The 12,772-nt window shown below is 38.1% G+C and overlaps 1 protein-coding gene across 1 annotated transcript in view; it reads right to left on the bottom strand.

Annotated features, from left to right (window-relative positions):
* Nucleotides 1-1,205: 1,205 nt before the first annotated feature.
* The window catches only part of tmc1 (transmembrane channel-like 1), an 88,001-nt gene continuing 76,434 nt past the window's right edge, over nt 1,206-12,772 (bottom strand). The window contains exons 14-20 of the mRNA XM_043704985.1: nt 12,004-12,132; nt 11,804-11,871; nt 10,032-10,271; nt 9,398-9,523; nt 7,621-7,699; nt 4,517-4,604; nt 1,206-1,462 (exon numbers count right to left, since the gene is read on the bottom strand). Of these exons, the coding sequence (XP_043560920.1) occupies nt 1,206-1,462; nt 4,517-4,604; nt 7,621-7,699; nt 9,398-9,523; nt 10,032-10,271; nt 11,804-11,871; nt 12,004-12,132 (987 nt within the window). The remainder of the gene's footprint in view (nt 1,463-4,516; nt 4,605-7,620; nt 7,700-9,397; nt 9,524-10,031; nt 10,272-11,803; nt 11,872-12,003; nt 12,133-12,772) is intronic.

The following is a 12,772-nucleotide window of genomic DNA, read 5'->3' as shown; positions in this document are numbered from 1 at the left end:
TTGTGCAAGTTCCAAAGAAACCCAGGAGAAGAAGAATTGCAAAAGACAACAAAATCTATGTGATCAACCAAACTCATGACTGATGATCAATTCACCAGGTGGTGTAGGGGTAATATCATTGAACTATTAATCTAGAACCTCAGGTTAATGTTCTGGGTACATGGGTTTGATTCTCACCAGGGCAGGTGGAGAAATTTGAATTAGCCTTATAAATACCGGTCTTTGTTGTCAATTGTCTCATTAAAGCCTTTTAAGATAAGAGATCTGCTGTCCTTACCTGGTCTGGGAAATGGTAGTTAACCCCCATTTCCGTGCAAATAAATATTCCCAGTAGACTTAGCAGCTTTTGATCTCTTTTCAATTAAATACTTCAGTTATGTTTATCCTTTATTTTCTTAGTCTTTATTTTTCCTCATACTAGACACAAGTGAATCTATACCTTATTTAATAATTCAACACCTTTCATACAACAATGAGACCAAGACTGCACACAGTACTCAAATAGAGAATGATTAAGGTTTTACAGTCCCATCATTACAGAGACAATTGCTGAGACAGTTATTGCATGTATGTTATTTATCAGTATGACATTTTTGTGTATTTTCCTGTTGTAGCAATTCCATAGCATTAGACTAATTTTTTTTTTACTGCCTGTTTAGTGTTTATGGTATAAGCAATAAAGGATCATGCAAGTCAGAAAATTATGATTTATTTCAAATCCTGAGATATTAAGTCTTCTTAGATGTTATTAGAAAAGTCACCAAAAAGTATTTCTGTAACATATATACTGAATTCAGTTATAGTTTAATTTAGCAGTGAGTGCATACACAGCTTCATTACATTGTACTGATTTGGAGGCGCCGGTGTTGGACTGGGATGGACAAAGTTGAAAATCACACAACACCAGATTATAGTACAACAGGTTTATTTGAAAGCACTAGTTTTCAGAGCGCCACTACTTTATCAGGTAGTTGTGGGATCACCTGATGAAGGAACAGTGCTCCGAAAGCTAGTGCTTCCAAATAAACCTGTTGGCCTATAACCTGGTGTTGTTGATTTTTAACTTATTACATTATACCATTGCTTTGTTCTTGGCTTAGGTACTTTATTCACAAAGAATCACTCAAAACATCAGCATGTTTTAAAATTAATGGTATCTTAGGTTTAACGTAAAGTAAGTTTGATTCCAGTCGTTTTTTTTCACATTATCTATAAGCAGCACCACCTCTGGGCATCCTTGGGTGAGCTCCATGGTACTGCTGTGGTCCTGGGTAACGAGGTTGTCCTGGCAACTGGCCAGGTCCTCTTGGCCTTGGTGGTCGAGTCACAGCTACACGTGGTGGAGGAGCAAGTCTCATTCCTCTTCCATTGGGTGGATAGGCACCCTGAGCAGAAGGCTGATTAGAAGAATTAACTCCATTTGCTTTTTTATCCACATCACCACCTGTTGCTCTTTCATTGACTGAATGGAAAATAAGAAGGCAAATTTCATGGTTGTTTACTTTTTATAATTACTGTTAAAAGCTTTTCTTCACTTTATGGCTGGACAAAGTATATAATTAAGTTAAACCTATAACAATGGTAAATACATCCATTTAAAACAAGTGTATCTCTGCATGAATATCTTGTTGTAATTATAATTAGCTAAATATTATTACAGTCTTATTTTCAGAGTTATAAGCTGTAAATGTCAGTGCAAATAAATTTATATTCAAATATACAGAGTGTAATTTTCATCTCAGTGTCCAAAGAAATCAGGGATGTACATTGAATCGACTCTATAGTGAGTGAGTCTCCTCTCTCTCAGGTTAATGTTCAGGGGGTAAAACTGAAAAGCACTTCCACAGACCTCATGGTCATCTCTACTTAGATATATGGATCTGGATTTTTGCCAAGCTGGGCTGATTTGGAAGACAAAGTACAGGGCCTGATTTCAGGATTCCTGCCTCCATTTCTGTCCGAGGATCTTTTGTTCATTACATTCACCCATTACAGGTTTCTCACACATTTTGTGCAGTCAGAACCGTTCTGTAAATAACTGTGGGTCATGGCATCCTAGAGGAAACTGAGTTCAATGTGAGAAACCAATAAACATGGCTTGCTGCTGCTGAAATTATTTGCTTAATAAACCAGTTGCTTTGAAGTTAGAAAAAAGCTATTTTAGTTCAAGAGGTTGCATGGAGCTATGATGGCATAATTGGATAACTGAGCCTATTAATATGAATGCTTGGCTAAGTTATGAAAATTTTTAAAGAACATTTATTTCAGCAGTCAAGTACACATTTTGATGATCAGTTTTGCAATGTCATGAAAGGATTATCTGTCTTTGATGTGCTGAGTAGATGCTTGTTTGTTTTTGCAATGTAATGAACACTTGAAGTGGATTTAATTTCTTTTTCATTGGATCTTTCATTTAATATGGTGTGTATGAATGACAGGTCTTCTGGATTGTTGATTTTTTTGTTCACATTTCAAGAACCTTCCTATTGCCATTAAGTAGCTCCTGAGGTGTATCTATAGTGGATACGTGTGAGTGGCATTGGGCAATATTGCCAAGACATGGAGTATGTAGGGCATGGAAGGCATGTAAGTGGGATAAGGGGGTAAAGATTTGAGATTCTCAAAAACCTGACCCCAAGAAGAGAGCCTGGAGTGAACCTCCTGACTAGCTGTTTGAAAGAGATAATCAGACAACCTAGTATAGCTTTGAAGGGTTAAGGTGGGAAGTTAAAGACATATAATACTGACAGGTAGGCAACATAATTTGATGTCAAAAATTTTATTAGGTTTTCCAACCAAACACTGTGGTTGACAAAACCCTCTGAATGACAGGTGAAGTTTGTGTTGTACGTTTAGTAACTTTGCATTGTGGGTTCGACTGTGGGCTACCCAATGTGTTAGTCATTCTTTAACTCACAACACAAGACGGCATAACATGATTAAAACCTAACACAAGGGAATTAATTGAGCACCAACACTTTGCAAGCCCTTGAATCATGACACCAATGTAGGTATTCTTGTCCAAAAACAGAAAAGGTAAAATTGCAAATCAATAGGAGTATCAGCCTGCTCTATGTCTATTTTTCTTTGTTATTGGTTCACAAATGACATATAAATGTCAATGCTGCAAATGCGTGCAGAGGATTATGCCAGGACTCCAAACAATGACACAATAGGTGTGGCACAGAGGTCAGCACAACTGTCTTACAGCTCCAGGTACCTGGGCTCAATTCCAGCCTTGGGTAATTGTGTGGTGTTTGCACGTTCTTCTTGTGGGTTTCCTCCCAAGGATGGTAGGTTATGTGGATTAGCCTTGGTAAATGTGGGGTTAAAGGGTAGGGGTGTGATGTTCTTTTGAGGGTCAGTGTGAACTTGATAGGCCAAATAGCTTCTTTCTGCACAGTTGAGATTCTATGTAATTAATCTGTCAATCCTTATTTATAAGCTAATGTTTACCTTAATTTTATCATTTGCACATGGACTGAACACCATGCACATTTGGGAAGTTTATTGCTTTGTGACTTAGTATTTGTTTCAAAAGAAAATTTAACAAGTACTTGAAGACCAAATAAGAAACCAAATGACTTAAAATAATTTAACTTTTATATATCATTCAAAAGTAAAGACTAACATTCGTTTTGTTGAACCCTCATAAAGAAAGTCTTCATTAGTTCTCTTCCTTCATTGTTAGGTAGAAGCTGTATAGTTGAGATTGTGGTGCTGGAAAATCACAGCAGGTCAGGCAGCATTGGGGAGCAGGAGAATCGACGTTTTGTGTGATGATTCTCCTGCTCCTCGGATGCTGCCTGACCTGCTGTGCTTTTCTAGCACCATATTCTCGACTCTGACCTCCAGCATCTGCAGTCCTCACTTTCTACTAGAAGCTGTAGAGACTAATAAAGTTCTATCATCTGTATTCCACAGAGAGAGAAGTTTCTAAATTTATGTCAGACAAATTGACTACAGTTGTCTATGTTGGAGGAGAATTTAGTTTTAAAGATGCTGGAAGTTACTGTCTGAGAGTGGAGAAAACAAATTCAACTTTAATATTTAAAAAGGAATTGATTAAATATTTAAAATGGAAATACTTGCAGGGGTATAGGGCTAGTGTAGTTGGATAGCTCTTTCAAAGAGCAAACAGAATTATAACTTCAATGGTTTCCTTCAGTGTGATATAGTTTATAATTTCTCGGTTGACAGAATAAAAAGACTTTTTTTTCTGTACATAAGTAAGGGAATAAGGCATGTATCTGTGCAAAACCATGGAGAGCAAGTTAATAACTAGCATCTTTTTACTGCTCGGAGAAAGTGAGGACTGCAGATGCTGGTGATCAGAACTTAAAAATGTGTTGCTGGAAAAGCGCAGCAGGTCAGGCAGCATCAAAGGAACAGGAGAATCGACGTTTCGGGCATAAGCCCTTCTTCAGGAAAGGGCCTATCTCCATGTCCTGAAGAAGGGCTTATGCCCGAAACATCAATTCTCTTTTTACTGCTCACCTAGATTCCTTTTCCTTACCTTTCTGCATGGAATTCTGTAGTTCTTCCATCTGATTTGCTGCAGCTTTGGCATTCTTTTTGTTTCTCTTTTTATTTTCATCACTTTGCTACCAATAATTTCAACAAAAATGAATTAATTATCTGTCCAGTGTGATTAAAGAGGGGGCAAATGATATTCAATTTGCATTCTACTAAGTATTATAAAAGAGGCAGCTTGTTCACTATCAAATCACAGAAGTGTTAATGCAAAGAAGGCCATTCTGCCCATCAGTCCTGAAGAAGAATTATACCCAAAATGGCACATGGTTAGCACTGCTGCCTCACAGCACCAGGGACCCAGGTTTGATCCCAGCCTCGGGCGACTGTCTGTGTGGAGTTTGCACATTCTCCCCATGTCTGCGTGGGTTTCCTCCAGGTGCTCCGGTTTCATTACACAATCCGAAGATGTGCAGGTCAGGTGAATTGACCATGCTAAATTGCCCATAGTGTTCAGGGATGTGTGGGTCAGGTGCATTAGTCAGGGGTAAATGTAGAGTAGTAGGGTAAGGGAATGGGTTTGGATGGGTTACTCTTCGGAGGAGATTTGTTGAGCCTAAGAGCCTGTTTCCACACTGTAGGGACTCTATGATCTTCTCCGCCTTCTGATGCTGCCTGACTTGCTGTATTTTTCCAGCCCCCTGTTTATCTGCTTTGGATTCTAGCTTCTTCAGCTTTTTTTGTCTCTAATTCAGCCATCATGTCCACATCAAATGAGCACTTTGAAGTAATGCCATTCTCATACATTTTAACCATATCCTTACACATTGTTATTTATGTTTGAGGAATATTTGACCTTTTCTCTCACCGAAAACAGTTGAGACTATATTAGATTTAACTGCTCTGTTCTAAATTGAAATTTTCATATAGATTTAAAATCCTTCTTACAGCTGCTGAAATGAAGACGTGTAGGATCAAGTAAAAATTCCCAATATGTAAAACACTGGAGAAAACCTGGGACATTTCAAAACATTTAAAAGGTAAAAGGTATAGAATACACAAACACAACTCACAGAATGGAGATAGCTGCCTAGAACCATTCTTCAGCCTGGTATTCCAAGTTACACCTCCTCCCTAAAAGGACAATCAACCCAAACTGACAGATTATAACCCCCCCCCCAAGACAGTTTTTACACCTCAGGCTACTCAGCACAGACAGTATAGAGGTAAAAACAATGACTGCAGATGCTGGAAACCAGAGTCTGGATTAGTGGTGCTGGAAGAGCACAGCAGTTCAGGCAGCATCCGACGAGCAGTAGAATCAATGTTTCAGGCAAAAGCCCTTCACCAAGAATACAGGCAGAGAGCCTGAAGGGTGGAGAGATAAGTCCAGACAGTATGGAGCCTACAGAGATAATGGACATTCAACCTCAATTGAAATCCAATCACACATACTCTAACCATTGGAAAGCCAATTAACTTCAGAAGGAAACAACAGACCTCAACAAAACCTTTGATGGGAGATAACAGGGCACACAGTCAATATAACTGCCAGCCTTGATCTCACCTGAGAGTGGCTTTATCCAACAGTTAATGCAGACATAGCCAATCTATGTTTCTCTTCATAAGCCAGTCCTACCATCCCAGAAATCAGGCTCATTCCTGATGAAAGGCACATGCCTGAAACATCGATTGTCCTTGTGAAGCAAGGAGGAGATCTTCTTCAAGGTGGGCATCCTTGAAAGACACTTACAGGGTCCTCACTTTCTCCCAGAAATCAGTCTAGTAAACCTTCATTGCATCCCCTCTATAGTCAAAACATCCTTCCTCAGACAAGAAGACTAAAACAACATATTATGCTCCAGATTCTCACCAAGACCCTGGACAATTGAAACAAGACATCCCTGCTCCTATACGTAAATCCTTTCTCGATGTAGGCCAACACATCATTTGCCTTCTTCAATGTCAGCTGCACCTGAATGCTTACTTTCAGTGACAGTTGTATAAGGGCACCCAGGTCTCCTTGCACCTCACCCTTTCCCAATCTATCACCATTCAGGTAACAATCTGTCTTCCCATTCTTGCTACTCAAGCAGAAATTTTGTAATGTATCTAGCAAGGGATCTTGATCAGATGGGACAATGGGCTAAGGAGTGGCAGATCGAATTTAATGTAGATAATTGAGAGGTGTTGCATTTTGGGAAAGCAAATTTTAGCAGGACTTATACATTTAATGGTAAGGTCCTAGGGAGTGTTGCCGAACAAAGAGACCTTGGAGTGCAGGTTCATAGCTCCTTGAAAGTAGAGTTGCAAGTAGATAGGATTGTGAAAAAGGCATTTGGTATGGTTTCCTTTATTGGTCAGAGTATTGAGTACAGGGGTTGAGAGGTCATGTTGCGGCTGTACAGGACATTGGTTAGGCCACTGTTGGAATATTGCGTGCAATTCTGGAGTCCTTCCTATCGGAAAGATGTTGTGAAACTTGAAGGAGTTCAGAAACGATTTACAAGGATGTTGCCATGGTTGGAGGATTTGAGCTATGGGGAGAAGCTGAATAGGCTGGGGTTGTTTTTCCTGGAGTGTCGAAGGCTGAAGGTTGATCTTATAGAGGATCATAAAATCATGAAGGTCTTGGATAGGGTAAATAGACAAGGTCTTTCCCCTGAGGTGAGGAAGTCCAGAACTAGAGGGTGTAGGTTTAGGGTGAGAGGAGAAATATATTAAAAAGACCTAAGGGGCAACATTTTCATGCAGAGGGTAGTGCGTGTATGGAATGAGCTGCCAGAGGAAGTGGTGGAGGCTGGTATAATTGCAACATTTAAAAGGCATCTGGATGGATATATGAATAAGAAGGGCTTGGAGGGATATGGATCAGGTGCTGGTAAGTGGGACTAGATTAGGTTGAGATAGCTGATCTGCATGGACGTGTTGGGCCGAAGGGTCTGTTTCCATTCTGTACATCTCTATGACTCTAATAGAATCTAATTTTAAAATTCATACAAAAGTGTCTTCTCTCAGTCTATCACTACATGGTGTGATGACAAATTGTAGTGACAATGGAAAACTTGAACATGCTGGTATTTTTTAAACTTTTTAATAAAATTTAGGTGGTGGGGTCACTGTTCCTTTGTTAGATGGAATACCTACATTTTGTAGTTTCTTCTTTAATTCCAAGTTTGCAGCCTTATATGATTCAGAGGTTGCCTGAAGGTAATAGATAGCCAAACTGCAAAAAAAATTTACATCACAGAATTACTTGATATCAGAGGGCTTGACTATTGTTGAAAAAACTAGACGTATTGTCAAAGCCTTTTGTTCCCACGTCAGGATAGGTGCAAGAATGCCAAATTTCAAAAGGAACAACAATTTACACTGCATGAGAAAAATGTACTAATTTATTGGCAAATCATAATTTATTGGCAAGTTGGTTAATTGAGTTGTTGCCATGGAAAATGAGTCCTATACTGTCCTCACTCCAAACATATGAATCTTCAGCAAGGATATTGTCCTCCTGGCTTATGATTAATTCAAAAAAGGCATAATACCTCAATAAATTCCTTTTGCATGCAGAGCACAAATGAATATATAGAGCTTTAGCAGGCATAATTGAGCTACATTGTGAGCCCAACTGAAAATCTTAAATTGCATTGGCTGTTGGGTCTCAGAATAATACTAACAACCAACTTAAGATTAGCACTTGGGCTTGCATTTATTCTTGTGTGAAGCTAAATGTAGTCATATGCAAGCACTTTTCCTTTGCATATAAAATAAATTTGTTCTGGCATCACATCTTTGTTGAATTAAACAAAAACATACTGCACAATAGTTTCCTAATACATTCTCCGTGGCAACATCTTGACCAATCAGAGCTGAATAACTAACTAACCAGCACTCTTTTCTCATGTAGCATTAATTGTTGCACCCTTTCAATTTTGACATTCTGATTAGTGCATGTCAAAAAGATACGACTACATATCTCTTTTTCTTAAAAATGTACAAGATAATTGATTTCCTTAATCTAACCATGGGAGTTTGCATCTCAGATGAATACTCAGTGGATTATATAAGTACGTAGCCTCATCAAGATCTGTACTGGTCAAGAGGGATATTACAAATGTAGATATTCAAATTGACCCATGAGTCTTTATGATTTATTAAAAGTAACACTGGAACCTCATATTTATCAAATCTACTCATACTTTTCACCACAGTTGCCTCATGAAGCTATTTCAGTGATCTGATTCAAAACCAATGATACATCATGGCTTTCCTTATAAATAATTACTCCCAAGTGAACATGCATGGAATTAAATGAGACAGTCATATCAATGATTTTATTTGAATGGCGTCCTTTTGAATTTCATTGTTTCTGCTTATTTCTTTCACCTCCTGATCTGTTGAAGATCTACCTGACTTTGGCTATTCATTGTCTGTGATATCTTGGCTGAGTCAATAAGTTATCTAGGAGCTTCAGCAATGTCAGCAAATTATTCATTAATAGTTGACCACACAGATGAAACCTATACTATCCACATTCTATGTGAACCTTCAGCAGGGACATAGGACTAATGATTGAATACATATTTACTTCCATAACCAAGGACATTGAGGTCAAAATTAGCTTCCCTACTGCCAGCCACTCAGGGTCATCTAATTCACCACAAACAAGAGCTAAAATCTGGAGCCTGAGGTCTCTTTCACTCATGAATTGCTCTCTTAGCAGCAAAGCTAATTCGGAACCCTCCTTTAAGAGTTCTACAACATTATTTTTATTGAAACAGGTTTTAGAAGTTGCAAATATAAAATTTTAGAAATATTTTAAGAGATTTACTAATAACGAAAGATAACAAAATCCAAATGACAACAGGTACCAATGCTTTAAAAACACAGAAATTGTAAATAAAGTTTAAACCCAAATACTTACCCCATAAGTAAAATGAAAGACAGAATCAAACCAGGATTTGTTGCAGCAGTGAAAACTTTCCCAAACCATGCTGGAAAGTCATTGTCCAGTGTTTCTTGAATAACATCAAACATTCTATCTTTCCCACTGTAAAATAGGAATTAATATCATTTAGGAATTATATTTGGTTTATACTTGCCTTGATGTTTGCTTTGCCTCAATGGTATAAATTGATATAATTTAAAAATCATTTGATGGTCCATTTTGTAATAAAAATTAGCCTGAATTTGCAATGCATTCTTCTGATCTCCTGCCATGTCTCACAAAGCTTTTAAGCAAACGGTGTGTAAAATGCACTTTTTAACCATTTGCCCAGTTCTTCTGGGAATTCTGCTGATCTCTCCATAATAATTCCAAGAATATTTTTTCAAGTGTGTAACTTAGACCAAAAGGTCCTAGGCCTTATTCTGAGTGCGTCAATCTCTGCCAGAGAACAATAGGGGTCCCTTCAGATTGGGAGGAATACTGACTGAAAACTTTGTCAAAAGCTCTTCACCTGATTGTTATCCAATGGCTGGAAAATGCACGTGTGTGGATGACAAGTGAAAATATGGTTAGGTAAATTATTGGTCAATTTCTAAGCAATGTTATTCACCTAAATGGCCCACAATCAAAGGATGGTGGTATTGAAACAATGGTATAAACTGCAGGCAATGTTGACAGGAACAAGATGATCAGCAGCATGGCCATGTAGAAGTTATTTGATCTTGAAGCCTTGAACACACGTTCATGTGGAACATTGGTGCACATGACGGCCCAGCACTGTAGATACATGGAAGCCAGGAGACGTAGGACATTGATAGCTGGAAGGCATGGAGCGTAAAAGGCACCCATCCTAAGGGAACAATAAAATAAATTATTGCTTAACTTCCTATATCACAGATATCATAAAATTTTTTAGTCATGATCTTATAATTCTAAACTCAGTAGGAAATTTCTACTATGCAAATACTGTTACATTAATGTTTTTTAGGGATGGATTTATTTGGTCAAATCAAGAAATACTACAAACAAAAGTTCTAATGAAATATGATTATCTGTTTTTTTAAAAATGTATTTCAAAGTTTTTCTGCCGTCTAAAATAACTCTGAGATACGTTTTCATTATTTCCCTGGCAGTACTGTGAGGAAGCTTCTAACTTCAGTACTTTCTATACTTTGGTAGCAAGAACAGGAAGACTGAATGACAATAGAAAAGGAAAGGGGGCGGTGCAGTGGAAACTTCGGTGTCCTTGTACACCAATCGCTGAAAGTAATTGCATAGGTGCATCAGGCTTGAAAAAAGCAAATGATATGTTGGATTTCATGGTGAAAACATTTGAGCACAACAGCAGGGATATCTTGCCGCAATTGTACAGGGCCTTGGTGAGACCTCGCCTGAAGTGCTGTGTGCAGTTTTGGTCTCCTTATCTGAGGAAAGATGTTCTGGCTATGGAAGAAGATGCAAAGAAAATTTACCAGACCGTTTCCTGTGATAGAAGGACTGACGTAGGAGGAGAGATTACAGTGGTAAGGGCTATATTAACTTGGGTTTAGAAGAATGAGGTGCGATCTCATAGAAACCTATAAAATTGCAACAGAACCAGACAGGGTAAACACAGGAAAGATATTTCTATTGATTGGCAGTCCAGACAGGTTGAGTAGGGATAAACGTTTCCCCTTATTAGAAAGGTCAACAGCAATTTTAAGATAAGGAGCAAAAGGTTTGGAGGGGATTTGAGGGAAAAAAATTACCCAGAGTGTTGTGGGTATCTGGAACTTACTACCTAGACCTTTAAGATATTTCAGAATTATTTAGATGAACATTTGAAAAGATAAATATTACAAGGCTACAGATAAAGTGCTTGCAAGTTGGATTAAAGTAGATGGATGTTTGGTAGCCAGTGCATACATGATGGCCTGAAGGGTCGCTTTCCAACCTGAAAAACCTCTATGACTCACTGTAGATCCATCATGATATTCTAACTGATCAGGCTCCTTGCTCACAACTCCAAGTTGGAAAGCTACCTATTAAGTCCCAAGTGATTCTGCCAACAGCAGGGCATTATCTACAAAAAAGAGCATCACATTTCTTTCAGAAAATCCCAGAATAAACGTTCTGAGGGACTTCTTTCTAACATCATTCACTACATTAATGATGAAGATATTGAATTGGAAGAATGACAGATATTTGTCTTCATGTATTCTCTTTTAAGAAAGGTAGATATCACTGAATCTCTCATCCCTCTTCATACATAAAAATTAAAGCTGTTGTATACAGGATTTGGTTTCCAGCATCCTCATGGGGGAGGGCATATGAAGCATGCCGATAATAATCATATTAATGTCTCTGAAAACAATGTGAGTGTTACCTTTATGCTTCACCCACCATATCATTCCTTGATTGAAGATCAGACCCAGAACATTCCCACTGATATCAAATTCTGCATAGGATGGCTAGACAAAATAATAGTTTTTGTTCAATGATTTATTCCAAGCAGTTATTACAAATTACAGCTGTTTATATTCATCATAAACAGTAATTATATGTGTATTTGAATATAATGCCCATAATTAGTTAGTACTCACAAATCCATATTCAAGGTCCCAACACCAGCAGTAATTAACAAATCTGACAAAAACAGCACGAAGGAAATCTCCAATCAGTATAGTTATGACTGTAGTCAATGTATCAGAAACAGTGAGCCGTACAAACTCCTATGAGAAAGTGAAAATGAATCTAATGCGGTTACATTTCTCAGACTCCAGTAAACCTCTCAGCTATCAATAACAATTGTTTACTCCATAAGTTTGGACACATCTTCCCTTGCATAAGTTAAGACAAAGCTTATATTTTGAGCAAACTGGAGATCAAATGTTCTATTTGCACTAATTATAAGAATTTCTTCAAGACTTAAACAGAAATTGTGACCAGAATTTTATGCTCCATTGAGTGACATGGGCAATGATGAGAAAAATGGCAAAAATGGGGAAAAAAAATCAAAATCTTTAAGTCAAGAAACAAATTCCAGATCTTCCCCTTCAGGGTTAAGCAGCAAGTTCAGAACCTTGCTAAGGAGTACTGACTATCTCATTTCTATGTATACCTTGTCGACTAAAATCCAGTCAGATCAGTGCTCAAATTCCCTGCCCAAAGTATTCCAGGAAGTTATGGGTAAACTGAGTGTGATCCAGTGGAAGTCTTCAGCATATCTCCCTCTGTTGTGGGGGCACTAGAGCAGCACCACCAGATCCTAAAAACAACAATCAAGGCGTACTGCTCTGAGTACTTACAAGTTTGGGATAAAGGGCCAGATCTTCTCTTCACCACTAGGGATTCACCCAATGATTCTATCAT

Source organism: Chiloscyllium plagiosum, chromosome 2 (genome assembly GCF_004010195.1).
Source record: "Chiloscyllium plagiosum isolate BGI_BamShark_2017 chromosome 2, ASM401019v2, whole genome shotgun sequence".
NCBI classification, from domain to species: domain Eukaryota; kingdom Metazoa; phylum Chordata; class Chondrichthyes; order Orectolobiformes; family Hemiscylliidae; genus Chiloscyllium; species Chiloscyllium plagiosum.
This window is presented reverse-complemented; position numbering and strand designations above follow the sequence as displayed.